Here is an 11,522-nt window from a genome sequence, read left to right as displayed (position 1 = left end):
AGACTCCCAGCCGCCTCCTCCCTCAGACTCAAGAGTCCAGACCCCCAGCCCTCCTCCCTCAGACCCAGGAGTCCAGACGCCCAGCCCCTCCTCCCTCAGACAAGGGGTCCAGACTCCCAGCCCCTCCTCCCTCAGACCCAGGGGGCCAGACCCCCAGCCCCTCCTCCCTCAGACCCAGGGGGCCAGGACCACCAGCCCCTCCTCCCTCAGACCCAGGAGTCCTACCCCCAGCGCCCTCCTCCCTCAGACCCAGGGGTCCGGGCCCCCAGACCCAGGATTCCCAGCCCCCTCCTTTTCCAAGGCTCTGGGTCCCACCTTGGGGTTGGTGAGGGTGTCTCTGTTCCGAACCACGCCCCAGGGGGCCATGCCCATGGCTATCACTTTGGTGCCCCCAGTGCTGGCCGTCTGGTGGTCTCGCACAGCCACACCAACATGCCGGCCAATGCCCCTGTGCAGCCCCCCGGTGACAATCCAGGCCCCTACAGAGACACAGAGCGTGATGGTGAGGTCCAGAGACCTGGGTGTGAAGGGACAGAGAGCGAGAAGAGACGGTGAGACCAACACCCGGTCAGAGCTGGGGGGAGACCGCATCCCAGAGAAGTGGGGGAGATGGGCAGGGGCCCGGGCTCAGGGGGCGCAGCCAGCCACCCAACCTCAGTCACCTGTGTTCTGGGCAGCCCGCACCAGCCCGCGTCGCAGCAGGTCCTGCAGCCAGGTCTGGAGGATGGGGCCCCCTGACCCCCCCAACACTGACACCACCAGGTTCGGGGCCCGGAAGCCCCATGTGCGGGTGACCAGATTATAAACGGTAGCTGGATCCGTGCGGTCAGAGAGCCGGAGGAACTGTGGATACACAGGAGGAGGGGACACGGGGAAAGGGATGAAGACGGAGAAGGGGACAGAGACCCAGAGAAAAGGGGACAGACTTGGAAAAGACAGGGGTGGAGGGGGAGAGATTCGGGGAGAGGGGAAGACAGGGATGGGCAAATGGGGAGGTAGCATTCAGCTGCAGCACCCCAGACTCTGACTCGGGGAGCCCCTGGCGCATGCAGCCCCGCTCGCCGACCCCAGCCCTGCCCAGACGTGCAGGCCTCACGTTGCTGGCCTTGCGGCTGGCGCCCAGGAAATCCAGGTCCCCGTAGGCGTCAGTGGGCTTCTCCGTGGTGTGCAAGTCACTGTCCCACACGGTCACCATGGCTGCCCCAAAGGCATCCTCCACAGCCACTGACGGGTGGGAGCTCCGGGGACGCCCGCACTGGCACAGGGCTCCTCTGGGGATGAGGGGGGAGGGGAGCATGAACCCCAGGGGTTCCCCCCTCCCCCGACCCTAAGGCTCCTGTAGAAGCGCCCACACTTCTGCATGTGCCCCCCCCCCGTCCCCAGTTTGACGCATAGCCCATGCTGACCCTGGCGCTGCCCCTCACTGGAGTGGGAGGGAGCCACGGGGGTTCGAGGAAGCTGGAGCAGGGAGGGGACAGGGCCCCACCCTCACTGAGGCCCGCGTTCCAGAAGCGCCACCAGCCATCAGGGGCCGGCCCGGCTGCCCCCAGTCCAAACAGACGAGATTCCACGAAAAGGAAAATCCAGAGTGTTTCAGAGAGCACCCAGAGGCGGGGGCAGCTGTGGGACTTTGGGCTTCACCTCCCTGAGCCCCCATTTCCTCCTCAGATCAAGACAAGGGTAACACAGCCGTCTTCAGGGAAATCACAGGGTGCGTTCTGAAATGAGGGCTGCATACCAGGCTCGGGCGGAGAAACCACTCCAGCCCAAGGCCACACAGAGCTTTAAATAACCTTGCCTTTTCCAGTTCTCCTGATTACTGTCAAGGAGAGAGGCTTTGCTGGGCGCTTTCTTAAAGTTTATTTATTTAAGTAATCTCTACACCCCAACGTGGGGCTCAAACCCACAGCCCAGAGATCTAGAGCCGCCTGCTCACGCCGACTGAGCCAGCCAGGCGCCCCGCTACTCTTTTTTTTAAGAGAGAAGCAGGCCTCAGGCTCAGAACATTGGGCTGCCAACAATGTCCAGTTAGAAGGGAAATGCCTTCATTTGCTTCTCATTGTGATGGTCTTTTATGGCTTGTTTCTTTCTCTAGGAAGTTTTTTCATTTATGGTAATCATAGACAAAACTTTTTTTCCCCTTAAATGTACAAGTAGCCCTTGCATCCCTTAAATAAATGGACAAGTGATGGGCCTCTGAGTTTTAAAGAGCAAGCAACATGGGTTTGGGGAATGAAGAATTTACTTGAAAATGTATCTACGTCTCTTTAGTCTCTGATTCCAGAAGGGATTTCAGATACTGGAGGAGACCTGAATTTACGTAAACCGAGTGAGCCTTAACTTAAGGACCAGTTTCACAGAATAATACCACCGGTGGTACATGGATTTGTTAAAAGTTGTAAAGACACTGAAAGAATGGCCATCAATCCACACCCAGGATGAACAGAATACACTCAGCCCCTCTCCTGGCCCAGTGACTACAGTGAGGGGCACATCCTTCCTCATTTCTGAGTCCACCTCCAGGGAGCTGGCATGTCTCAGTTTACCCTCTTGATCCTTTCACCTATCTCAACCCCATCCCTGGACCCCCTCATTACCTTCCATCTACTTTCCACTAGTCCTTGTAGATAAAACTTCCTCATGGAATGTTCCAGAACCTAAGGTGTCTAATCTAATCGACCTTAGCCACATGTGGCTCTTTCCATTTAAATAAATTAAAACTAAATACAATTACAAAATTCAGTTCCTAGGTTGCTCTGGTCACATTTCAAGTGCTCGAGAGCCACATGTAGCCAGTGGCCGCCATATTGAATATGGATATAGAACATTTCTCCCGTTGCAGAAAGTTCTGGTGGACAGAACTGGCCACTCTGCACTTCTTACCTCCTACTTTCCTTCCTCTGTGTGGCCGCTGAAGCTGAAATTGTTCCCGATAATATCAGCAATGACCAGCATATCCCCGAACACAATGGCCTCTATTCAGGTCTCGTGTGACTATCACAAAATGGCACTGGTCACAGCACAAAGACTGATGCTAAAAAATTTTTTCCTTCCCTTGGCAGGGCACACCGCTCCCCTGGCTGCCTTGTCCCTGCCACACTGGTGGCTTTTCTTTTTCTCTGTGCCTCCCTCCAGTGAAGGTGTTCCCAGAGCCCCAGACCACGTGGTTTCCCTGCATGGGTCTCAAACTTGATGCCCCAGGGGCCAAGCAAATAATTTAAGGGAAAGAAGCATCAGGTGGAGGAGCGCCTGGGTGACTCAGTCGGTTAAGCATCTGCCTTCCCTTTGGCTCAGGGCATGATCTCAGAGTCCTGGGATTGAGCCCCGCTCCCCGCCCAGCTTCTCCCTCCGCCCCCCACCCCCAGCCCGCTGGTGTTCTCTCTCAAATACATAAATAAAATCTTTAAAAGAAAAAAAAGAAGCATCAGGTGGAAATCTGCGGATGTGCTGGAGACTGTGGTGACTTGTGAGGTGGCATGTTTGTTTTGAGGCATTCAGAGACAGGTTTTTTTTTTTTTTTTTTTTAAAGATTTTATTTATTTGAGAGAGAGAGAACGAGAGACAGAGAGCAGGAGAGGGAGGAGGGTCAGAGGGAGGAGAAGCAGACTCCCTGCCGAGCACGGAGCCCGATGCGGGACTCGATCCCGGGACTCCAGGATCATGACCTGAGCCCAAGGCAGACGCTTAACCATCTGAGCCACCCAGGCGCCCCCAGAGACAGGTTTTTAAAAATACTCTTCCGGGGACGCCTGGGTGGCTCAGTCAGTTGAGCGTCTGCCTTTGGCTCGGGTCGTGATCCCAGGATCCTGGGATCGATCCCCGCATTGGGCTCCCTGCTCCGCAGGAAGCCTGCTTCTCCCTCTCCCTCTGCCCCTGCCCCTGCTTGTGCTCTCTCTCTCTCAAATAAATAAAATCTTTAAAAATAAAAAACAATGAAAAATAAAAATACTCTTCCATGCAAAAAAAAAAGGCCATAGAGTTGCCAGGGCACCTTCCCCGACTTTACACATTCTCCCCCCTGACATTTCACCTCCTTCCACAGTTTCAGTTACCATCTACAACTAAGACTTCTCGAATGCGGGACAGAAGTCCCGGACCCAGGTCTGCAGCATCCCCTAGTCCCCTCCAAGTCCCCTAATACCTGAAGGCCCACGCTAAGCTTGGCAACATTCCCCAGACCTGCTCATCCTCCTGGATTCCCTGTCTCGGGGACAACCCCACTGTCTCTCAGGTCCCAGACCAGATGTCCAGGAGCCATCCTCCCCCCTCCTACTCCCCTCTTACTCCTCAAATCCAGCAGTCCCCAAGCTCCTGTCCCTGTCCCCACCCTGTGTCCCCACAGGGGTGGCCTGGCTCAGGCCTCTTCTCGTCCCACTCAGACCCCAGCCCAGCCTCTTCCGAGGCTTCTCGAACTCCGATTCATCCTCACACAACCCCCAAAGGCTCTTTCCACACCCAGAGCTGATCCTGCCCCTCCCACTGCTGCCCAGCACCCCAGGGCCAAGATCCTGGCCCACCCTCCTCCATGGAGGCCTCCTGCACCTTGAACTTTGCACATGTTCTTCCCACACCTTTGAATCCACGCTCTTCTCTCCCGGCTGCCTTCAACTGTCAAACTCCAGCTCATCCTTCAAATGCCACCTCACCGGCCCCTCCTCCTCCAAAAGGCACCAGTGACACCCTGTGTCCCCTCCCCAGCCATAGCCAGAGCCTCCTCGGGGCTCGGGCGGGGCCCCAGCTGCCCGTCTTTCAGAGCTCCCATCTCTCTGCCTTAGTCCTCTTCCCGCCAGACCAGAGGTCCCTCAACTGCCTTGGCCACACTCCCCATCAGTAAAAAGGTTTAGAGCACTCACCCCCAATAACGTCCATCTGTTTATATTTAGACATCATTGCAAGACGTACTGCACTAGGATATGCACGGCACACACTAAGTTAGGAATGATGACATTTCCCATGCCCCAAAGATTGTCTTGAAAACAACCTCAAAGCCAGAATCCACTGGAGAGACCGTCCCTGAAGGCCGGGAGCTCCTCAAGGTAGGCAAACACCCCACGGGACTCATGCAGGTGTCCCTGGCCACCGAGCCTGAGCACGGGGCCTCCACACAGGATCACTGCTTCCTTCCAGTGATCACTGCAGGCATTTTCCAGCGCCAGCCACGTGCTGGGCCCCATTCCAGAAATTCACAAGCAGGTACTTGTTTAAATCCTCCCAATAAATGCCCACTCAGGAGGTAGGGCCCGTCTTTATGTCCAGGGGACAGATAAGGCCCAGAGAGGTGAAATGATTTACCCAAAGCCACACAGCACCAGTCCCAGGTGACATCTGAACCCTGGCAGCGCCTGTGCTCCTGATAATTATGCTCCCTTGGGAGCAGTGAATGAGGGCTTCTTGGATGTATGAATGAAGGAAGGAAGGAAGGAATGAATGAATGAATGAATAAAACAAACAGCCAAAACAGAAAAAGAAAGTGACGCAAAAGACGCAGAGAAGAGACACAGGGAAGGAAAGAAACAGAACGAAGCCCGGGGCTTTAACACTGACCCTGACCGAAGGGAAATTGGAAGAGTCTGCACGGACCCAAACCGTCCCAAGGGAGAGCGCCACCAGGGCACGCCCTTGGAAGTGTCCGCAGTGACGGGGGTGGCGGGGGACGGAGGTGGGCGGGGTCAGCGGGCCGGGGACGCTCTGGGGACGCTCCGGGGTGGACCCCAGGGGCGAACTCCTCACCCCGCATCTGTGGGGTCAACGATGAATGTCGTGCACGTCTTCTTCTTGAAGATCTTGGGGATCCAGCTCTGAGGACGGAAACAAGGGGTGGGAGGGCTCCAGCTCAGTCCTATCGGACACGGAGGCACCCACCCCGCACCCTTCCCCGGACCCAGGAGTCCGGGACCCCAGCGCCTTCCTCCCCCAGCCTCAGGACTCCCCTAGCCCCCGCTCCTATCTGTCCCCAAGGACCCAGGAGTCCGGAGACCCCCAACCTCCGGGAGCCCCCACTCCGACCCCTTCCTTCATCTGAACCAAGAATCTGGGTCTCCAGCACCCTCCTCTCTGGGAACCAGAGGCCAAGCCCGGGAGTCCGGCCGCTGTACCTGCTCCTTCTCCGGACCCACCATGCTGCAGCAGCCTCCGCAACCTACCCGGCCACCTACATTCCCTCCACCAACCCCGCTTCCAGACCCGCCCAGGACAAACCGGATCCGCCACTTCCCAGCCGGGGCGGGGCAAGGTCTGGGGTGGGGAGTCTTGCGGATGCGTAGAGCGAGAGGCGGGGCAAAGGGCCAGACGGGACGGCCAGACGGAGACCCAGAGGGGGACAGAGATCCAGAGAAGGGGGAGACAGAGATCCAGAGAAGGGGGGGACAGAAACCAAGAAAAGCGGTGTCAGAGACCAGAAAGAGACAGAAATCCAGAGAGAGGGGACAGAGATCCAGAGAAGGATGGACAAGAGACTGAGAGAGGGACAAGGAACCGGAGAGAGGGGGACAGGACCCAGAAACGGGAAGTCAGAGACCAGAGAGAGAAAGAAACAGAGATCCAGAGAGAGGGGGACAGAAACCCAAGATGGAATCCCAGAGATAGGGAGAGGTACATTAATCCATTGGGGGGGGGAGGGTTGGCACAAAAACTTAAGTAGGGGGCAGAGAATCAGAAAGGGGGTGAAGAGATTCAGGGGGTACACTGACTCAGAGAGAGAGAGAGAAAGAGAGAAAGAATTGGGTGGAGAGCAGATGCTCAGAGTGACAGGAAGATAGTAGAATCCTGTGGTTGGGGAACAGTGGGTGACAGAAATGAGAGAGGGACACCCATAAAGAGGGCTGGGGACCCAAAGGGCCAGGGCGATAGTGACAGGGTGAGGAGTGGGAGACAGTGACCCACAGACAGGCAGGGCCATGTGTCTCCTGCAGCTCTGACAGGGACAGCTGCGGCCTAGCTGGGTAACCTGAGCCCCCACCCCCCTCGCTGTATTTATAGCCCTGGCCTGGCCTGGTCTTCTGCCCTTGGCTCCGAGTTCCAGGGACAGGAGGTCATAGGTGTGTGTGCTGGAGCGAGTTCCTTCCACCCCTGTCCAGGGCCTCCATACTGTCATCCACTCTCTCAGCAAAGGCTCCCCTTCTGGGGAGAAACTCCCCAGAATCCAGTCCCCAATCCTTCCATGGCAGGGGTCTCTCCTCCCGGATGGGTCCCTCCGGCCCCCACAATTGCCTTAGGTTCCCCCCAACTTGGCCCACTAAAAGTCTAGCCATTATCTTTGCAGCTGCCAAACATGAACTTGTTGGCAGTACCAAGTCCAGTCCTTGGCCCCCACTCCTGGCCAAGTTGAGATCCCTTCACCTACCCCTTCCCCAGCTGGGAGGAGGAGGAACAGGAGGGGAGGGGCAGGCGGGGACTGACCCAGAATAACTCAGGGCTGCAAGTAAATTTAGCCGCAGAGAGGGGAGGAGAGAGACCCTATTGGCTGGGAGGTGGGGAGGGAGGGCCAGAGGGGGGGTGAGGGGGCTCCTGAGACTGCCTCTGAGGGGTGTCCAGCAGTGAGGGCTGGAGAAAGGCAGCCAGGCAGAGGCAGCGGGGAGCACAGCAAGGGAACGACACAGGCAGAAAGAACCAGAAGGACCCAAAAAGGGGCAAGGACCCCAACACTCATCCGGCTGGAGCCGGCCCTGGGAGAAGCTCTGCTGCCTGTCTGTCCCCATGGGCCACCGTGGGCCATGGCTGCACACTTCTCTCCTCTGGGCTGCCATGGTCAGCCTGCTCCTCCCCCCCGCCATGACCCAGCAGCTGAGAGGGGCCGGGCCGGGCCCCAGCAACTGGAACAACAATGCAGGAGTCGTGGGGCCCTCAGAGGATGTGCCAGGCGAGTTTGGCCACCCCAGGCACAGCCACCGAGGCCACGGAGATGAGAATGAGGATGTCTCCAGGGAATACAGTCACGGGCTCCGAGACCACAGGTACCAAGACCACGAGGTCAGAGAAGAGAATATCCCTGATGGAGAGGTCTTCACAGAGCATGCTTGGCAGGCCCGTGGGCCCAGAGGCCATGGGAACGAAGATGTGGATGATTCAGACGAGCACGGGCACCACTTCCCCAGCCACAGAAGCCACAGCCATCAGGATGAGGATGAGGATGAAGTTGAGTCCAGCAAGTATCGCCATCATAGCATCAGGCATGTGCATGGAGGCCACGGAGAAGAGGACGATGAAGAAGAAGAGGAAGGGGTGGTCTCCACAGAGTATGGACACCAGGCCCACAGGCACCAAGGCCACAGGAGGGAAGAGGATGAAGATGACTCAGATGAATATCCTCATCATGTCCCCAGCCACGGACACCAAAGCCATGGAGAAGAAGGTGATGATGATGATGATGATGATGATGTTGTCTCCACTGAGTATGGACACCACGCCCACAGGCACCAAGGCCACGGGAGGGAAGAGGATGAAGATGCCTCAGATGAATATCCCCATCATGTCCCCAGTCACGGACACCAAGGCCACAGAGAAGAAGAAGAAGGTGATGATGATGATGCTGATGTTGTCTCCACTGAGTATGGACACCATGCCCACAGGCACCAAGGCCACGTGAAAGAAGAGGATGAGGACATCTCAGATGAACACCATCATCATATCCCCAGTCCTGAACACCGAGGCCACAGAGAAGATGAGGAAGAGGATATGTCCACTGAGTATGGACACCAGGTCCACAGGCACCAAGGCCATGGGAGGGAAGAGGATGAAGATGTATCAGATGAACACCATCATCATATCCCCAGTCACGGACACCTAGGCTATGGAGACGAAGAAGATGAGGATGAGGATGTGTCCACTGAACACTGGCACCAGATTCCCAGGCATACTTATAGCCTTGGAGATGAAGATGAAGAGGAAGAGGAGATCACAGTCAAGTTCAGCCACCATGTTGCAAGCTCCCAACACCCAGGCCCCAAGAGCACTGAGGAGGAGGACTTTCCAGATGAATATAAGTCAGCAGTCCCTGACCATCACCACCATGGAGGCCCCAAGGATGAAGATGAGGACATCTCTGACAAGCTTGGCCACCAGGCTCCCAGCCACAGGCAACAAGGCCACCAAGATGAAGGGACTGGCCACAGAGGGTCCCTGGAAGATGAGATTAGCCACCAGCTGCCAGAACACATGGGGGTCAAGGACAGAAGCCATTTGAGGGAGAGAGATTCTGAGGAGGAAGAGGAGGAGGAGGACCAGAGCTCCCATGAGGAAGATGATGAAAGTTCAGAACGGGGAGAAGAAGGCACCCGCCATGGCAGCCTGGACCAGAAGGATGAAGAAGATGACGAGGAAGGTCACGGCCTCAGCGTGAGCCACGAGGAGGAGGAGGGAGAAGAGGATGAAGAGAAGAGGGAAGGGAGGGCTGAGGTTCACGCCCCACTGAGCCAAGACCACCAGGAGGGGGAAGAGGAGGAGGAAGAGGGGCTGGAGGAAGAGGAGCTCCCCTTCACCATCATCCCTAACCCACTGGCCAGGAGGGAGGTGGCTGGAGGTGGCTCCAGTGAGGAGCAGAGTGGCGAGGACATGGGTAAGTGATCTGGCCAGGTAGGGGCAGGGAGGAGTGGAGTCAGCCTGCTTCACTGCTGCTCTCCTGTCCCCACAGATCCGCAGGGTGCCCAGGAGTACGGGAACTACCAGCCTGGGTCCCTGTGTGGCTACTGCTCTTTCTGCAATGTGAGTGACAGCCCAGGTCCATCCTCCAGGCTGTCCCTGGAATTTGTCCTGGGGCTCTAAGGTGCCTGGGGACAGCTCTGAGCAAAGGAGGGGCAGGGGCAGTGCCAGGTGAAGAGGCACTTCTGGGGCCATGTAGGGGGCAGACTGGAGGCCAGGAAGCTGGGGAGGAGGCTGGGGCAATGGTCCAGGAGGGAGTGAGGCCTGAGCTATACCTGCAGATATGGGGATGGAGGGGAGGGTCCGGCAGAGGGGGCAGGTGGAATGGGGCTGGGGCCTGGCAGGCTGTGGGGAAAATAGGGAGAAGGCATGAAGAGAACACCCACAGGCCCAGCCCACAGTGACAGGGGGATGTGGTGTCACCTTGCAAGAGGGGAACGAGGGGGAAGATGCTGAGCTCAGTGTGGGAGGTAGTGAGCGTCGGGAGTTGGGGAAATGTCCAGGGGGCAGGGTGGAGGGCTGGCGGGTGGCTCCCAAACGGTGTCCCCAAGCCAGAATCCTCCCCTTCCCAGAGATGCACTGAATGTGAGAACTGTCACTGCGACGAGGAGAACATGGGGGAGCACTGCGACCAGTGCCAGGTGACACTTTCCCCGGACCCAGGTTCCACCAGGCCCCAGGATGGCCGGGGGCCCTCTGGGCACCCACAGTCCCAAATCCTGGCCTCTGCCCTCAGACTGACCCAACCCTCCATCCCTGGTGCAGCCTTGACTCCACACTCGGTCCCGCCTCTGACCTTAACCTACCACTCGGGCCCCCGTCCGGCACCCGCCCCCATCCCGGCTCCGCCCCGACCGTGTCTTATAGTTCTCTCCCCATCCCCGCCCCCAGCACTGCCAGTTCTGCTACCTCTGCCCGCTGGTCTGCGAAACTGTCTGCACTCCAGGTGAGCGTGGGCGGAGCCCAGCCAGGCAAACTCCGTGGAGGCGGAGCCAAATCCGACAGGCGGGCCCGGCAGGTTGTGGGGCGTGGCTAGGCGCGGAGGCGTGGTCAGGGCTGGGAGTCTGCGGGTGGGGCGGGGTACGCGCGGAGAGGCGGGGCCTGGACCGAGGGAGGGGTGGGGCTAGATGCTGAAGCCTACTTAGTAGGCAAGGGGTGGAAGGTTGAAGGGTGGGTCTAGAAACGAACGGGCGGGGCCAAAGCAGGTAGAACTGGAAGAAAAGGGGCTTCTGGAGAATGGGAACACCAGGAGCAAGGAGAGAGGCGCTGGACCTTGAAAGGAGTCCCAGTAGAAGGAATTCAACTTAGGGAAGGAATTAAGAAAAAGGGGGGCGGAGCTAGTTCTGATTCCGGATTCGGTGAATCAGTGGCCCCCTAATTTCGCCTGTGGTGTACCGCTCAAGCCTCTTATCTTTTCTCCCACAGGAAGCTACGTCGACTATTTCTCCTCCTCCCTGTACCAGTAAGTGTGTGGAGGGGGGCAGTTTAAGGGCCCTTAGAGAGGCGAGGTCCCGCTGAGTGATTGGACGACCCTGGAACTCCATTCCCCTGTCGGTAAAATGGGCAGGTTAACATCTCCATCTAAGCGCCTGGGGTGAGCTTTGGGCACTTGGGCTGTCTAACCTCTGCGTCCTCTCCAGAGCCCTGGCGGACATGCTGGAAACTCCAGAACCCTGACCCAGCGGTGCGGCTGCGGCGCAGACGCACCTCCCTGGCCCTCCAACCCATTTCCACGAGCCGTATTTATTGAATTGCGTTATGAATAAACATGCTCCCCGAAACCTCATTGTCAGGCGTGGGGGCTGGATTCTCGGGGCACCAGGGAAGGCGCGGGTGGGGACTGCAGACTTGGACTCGGGTCTGAGGGAGGAGTGGTCTGGCCTCCC

The 11,522-nt window shown here is 57.8% G+C and overlaps 2 protein-coding genes across 9 annotated transcripts in view; one reads left to right on the top strand and one right to left on the bottom strand.

Annotated features, from left to right (window-relative positions):
* Positions 1-6,233, bottom strand: part of TRPM4 (transient receptor potential cation channel subfamily M member 4) — a 37,122-nt gene extending 30,889 nt beyond the window's left edge. For all 7 annotated transcript variants that reach the window (XR_014141034.1, XR_014141035.1, XR_014141036.1 and 4 more), the window contains exons 1-5: positions 6,096-6,233; positions 5,731-5,798; positions 1,097-1,271; positions 663-843; positions 316-479 (exon numbers count right to left, since the gene is read on the bottom strand). Coding sequence is in view for 4 of the 7 variants with exons in the window: in XM_081807611.1 (XP_081663737.1) it covers positions 316-479; positions 663-843; positions 1,097-1,271; positions 5,731-5,798; positions 6,096-6,119 (612 nt within the window). In the remaining 3 variants the exon portion in view is untranslated. The remainder of the gene's footprint in view (positions 1-315; positions 480-662; positions 844-1,096; positions 1,272-5,730; positions 5,799-6,095) is intronic.
* Positions 6,234-7,511: 1,278 nt separating this feature from the next.
* HRC (histidine rich calcium binding protein) lies at positions 7,512-11,422 on the top strand. Of its 2 annotated transcripts, none has more exons than XM_031021634.2 (6): positions 7,512-9,553; positions 9,629-9,699; positions 10,209-10,277; positions 10,528-10,654; positions 11,062-11,098; positions 11,277-11,422. In XM_031021634.2, the coding sequence occupies exons 1-6, from the start codon at positions 7,696-7,698 to the stop codon at positions 11,311-11,313; spliced, it is 2,199 nt and encodes a 732-aa protein (XP_030877494.2). In that variant the 5' UTR covers positions 7,512-7,695; the 3' UTR covers positions 11,314-11,422. The 2 variants fall into 2 exon arrangements, with proteins under 2 accessions (XP_030877494.2, XP_030877495.2); XM_031021635.2 differs by having other exon boundaries at positions 7,513-9,553; positions 10,528-10,582.
* Positions 11,423-11,522: the final 100 nt, after the last annotated feature.

Source organism: Leptonychotes weddellii, chromosome 16, assembly GCF_054177405.1.
Source record: "Leptonychotes weddellii isolate Sample4059 chromosome 16, ASM5417740v2, whole genome shotgun sequence".
Taxonomy (NCBI): Eukaryota; Metazoa; Chordata; class Mammalia; order Carnivora; family Phocidae; genus Leptonychotes; species Leptonychotes weddellii.
This window is presented reverse-complemented; position numbering and strand designations above follow the sequence as displayed.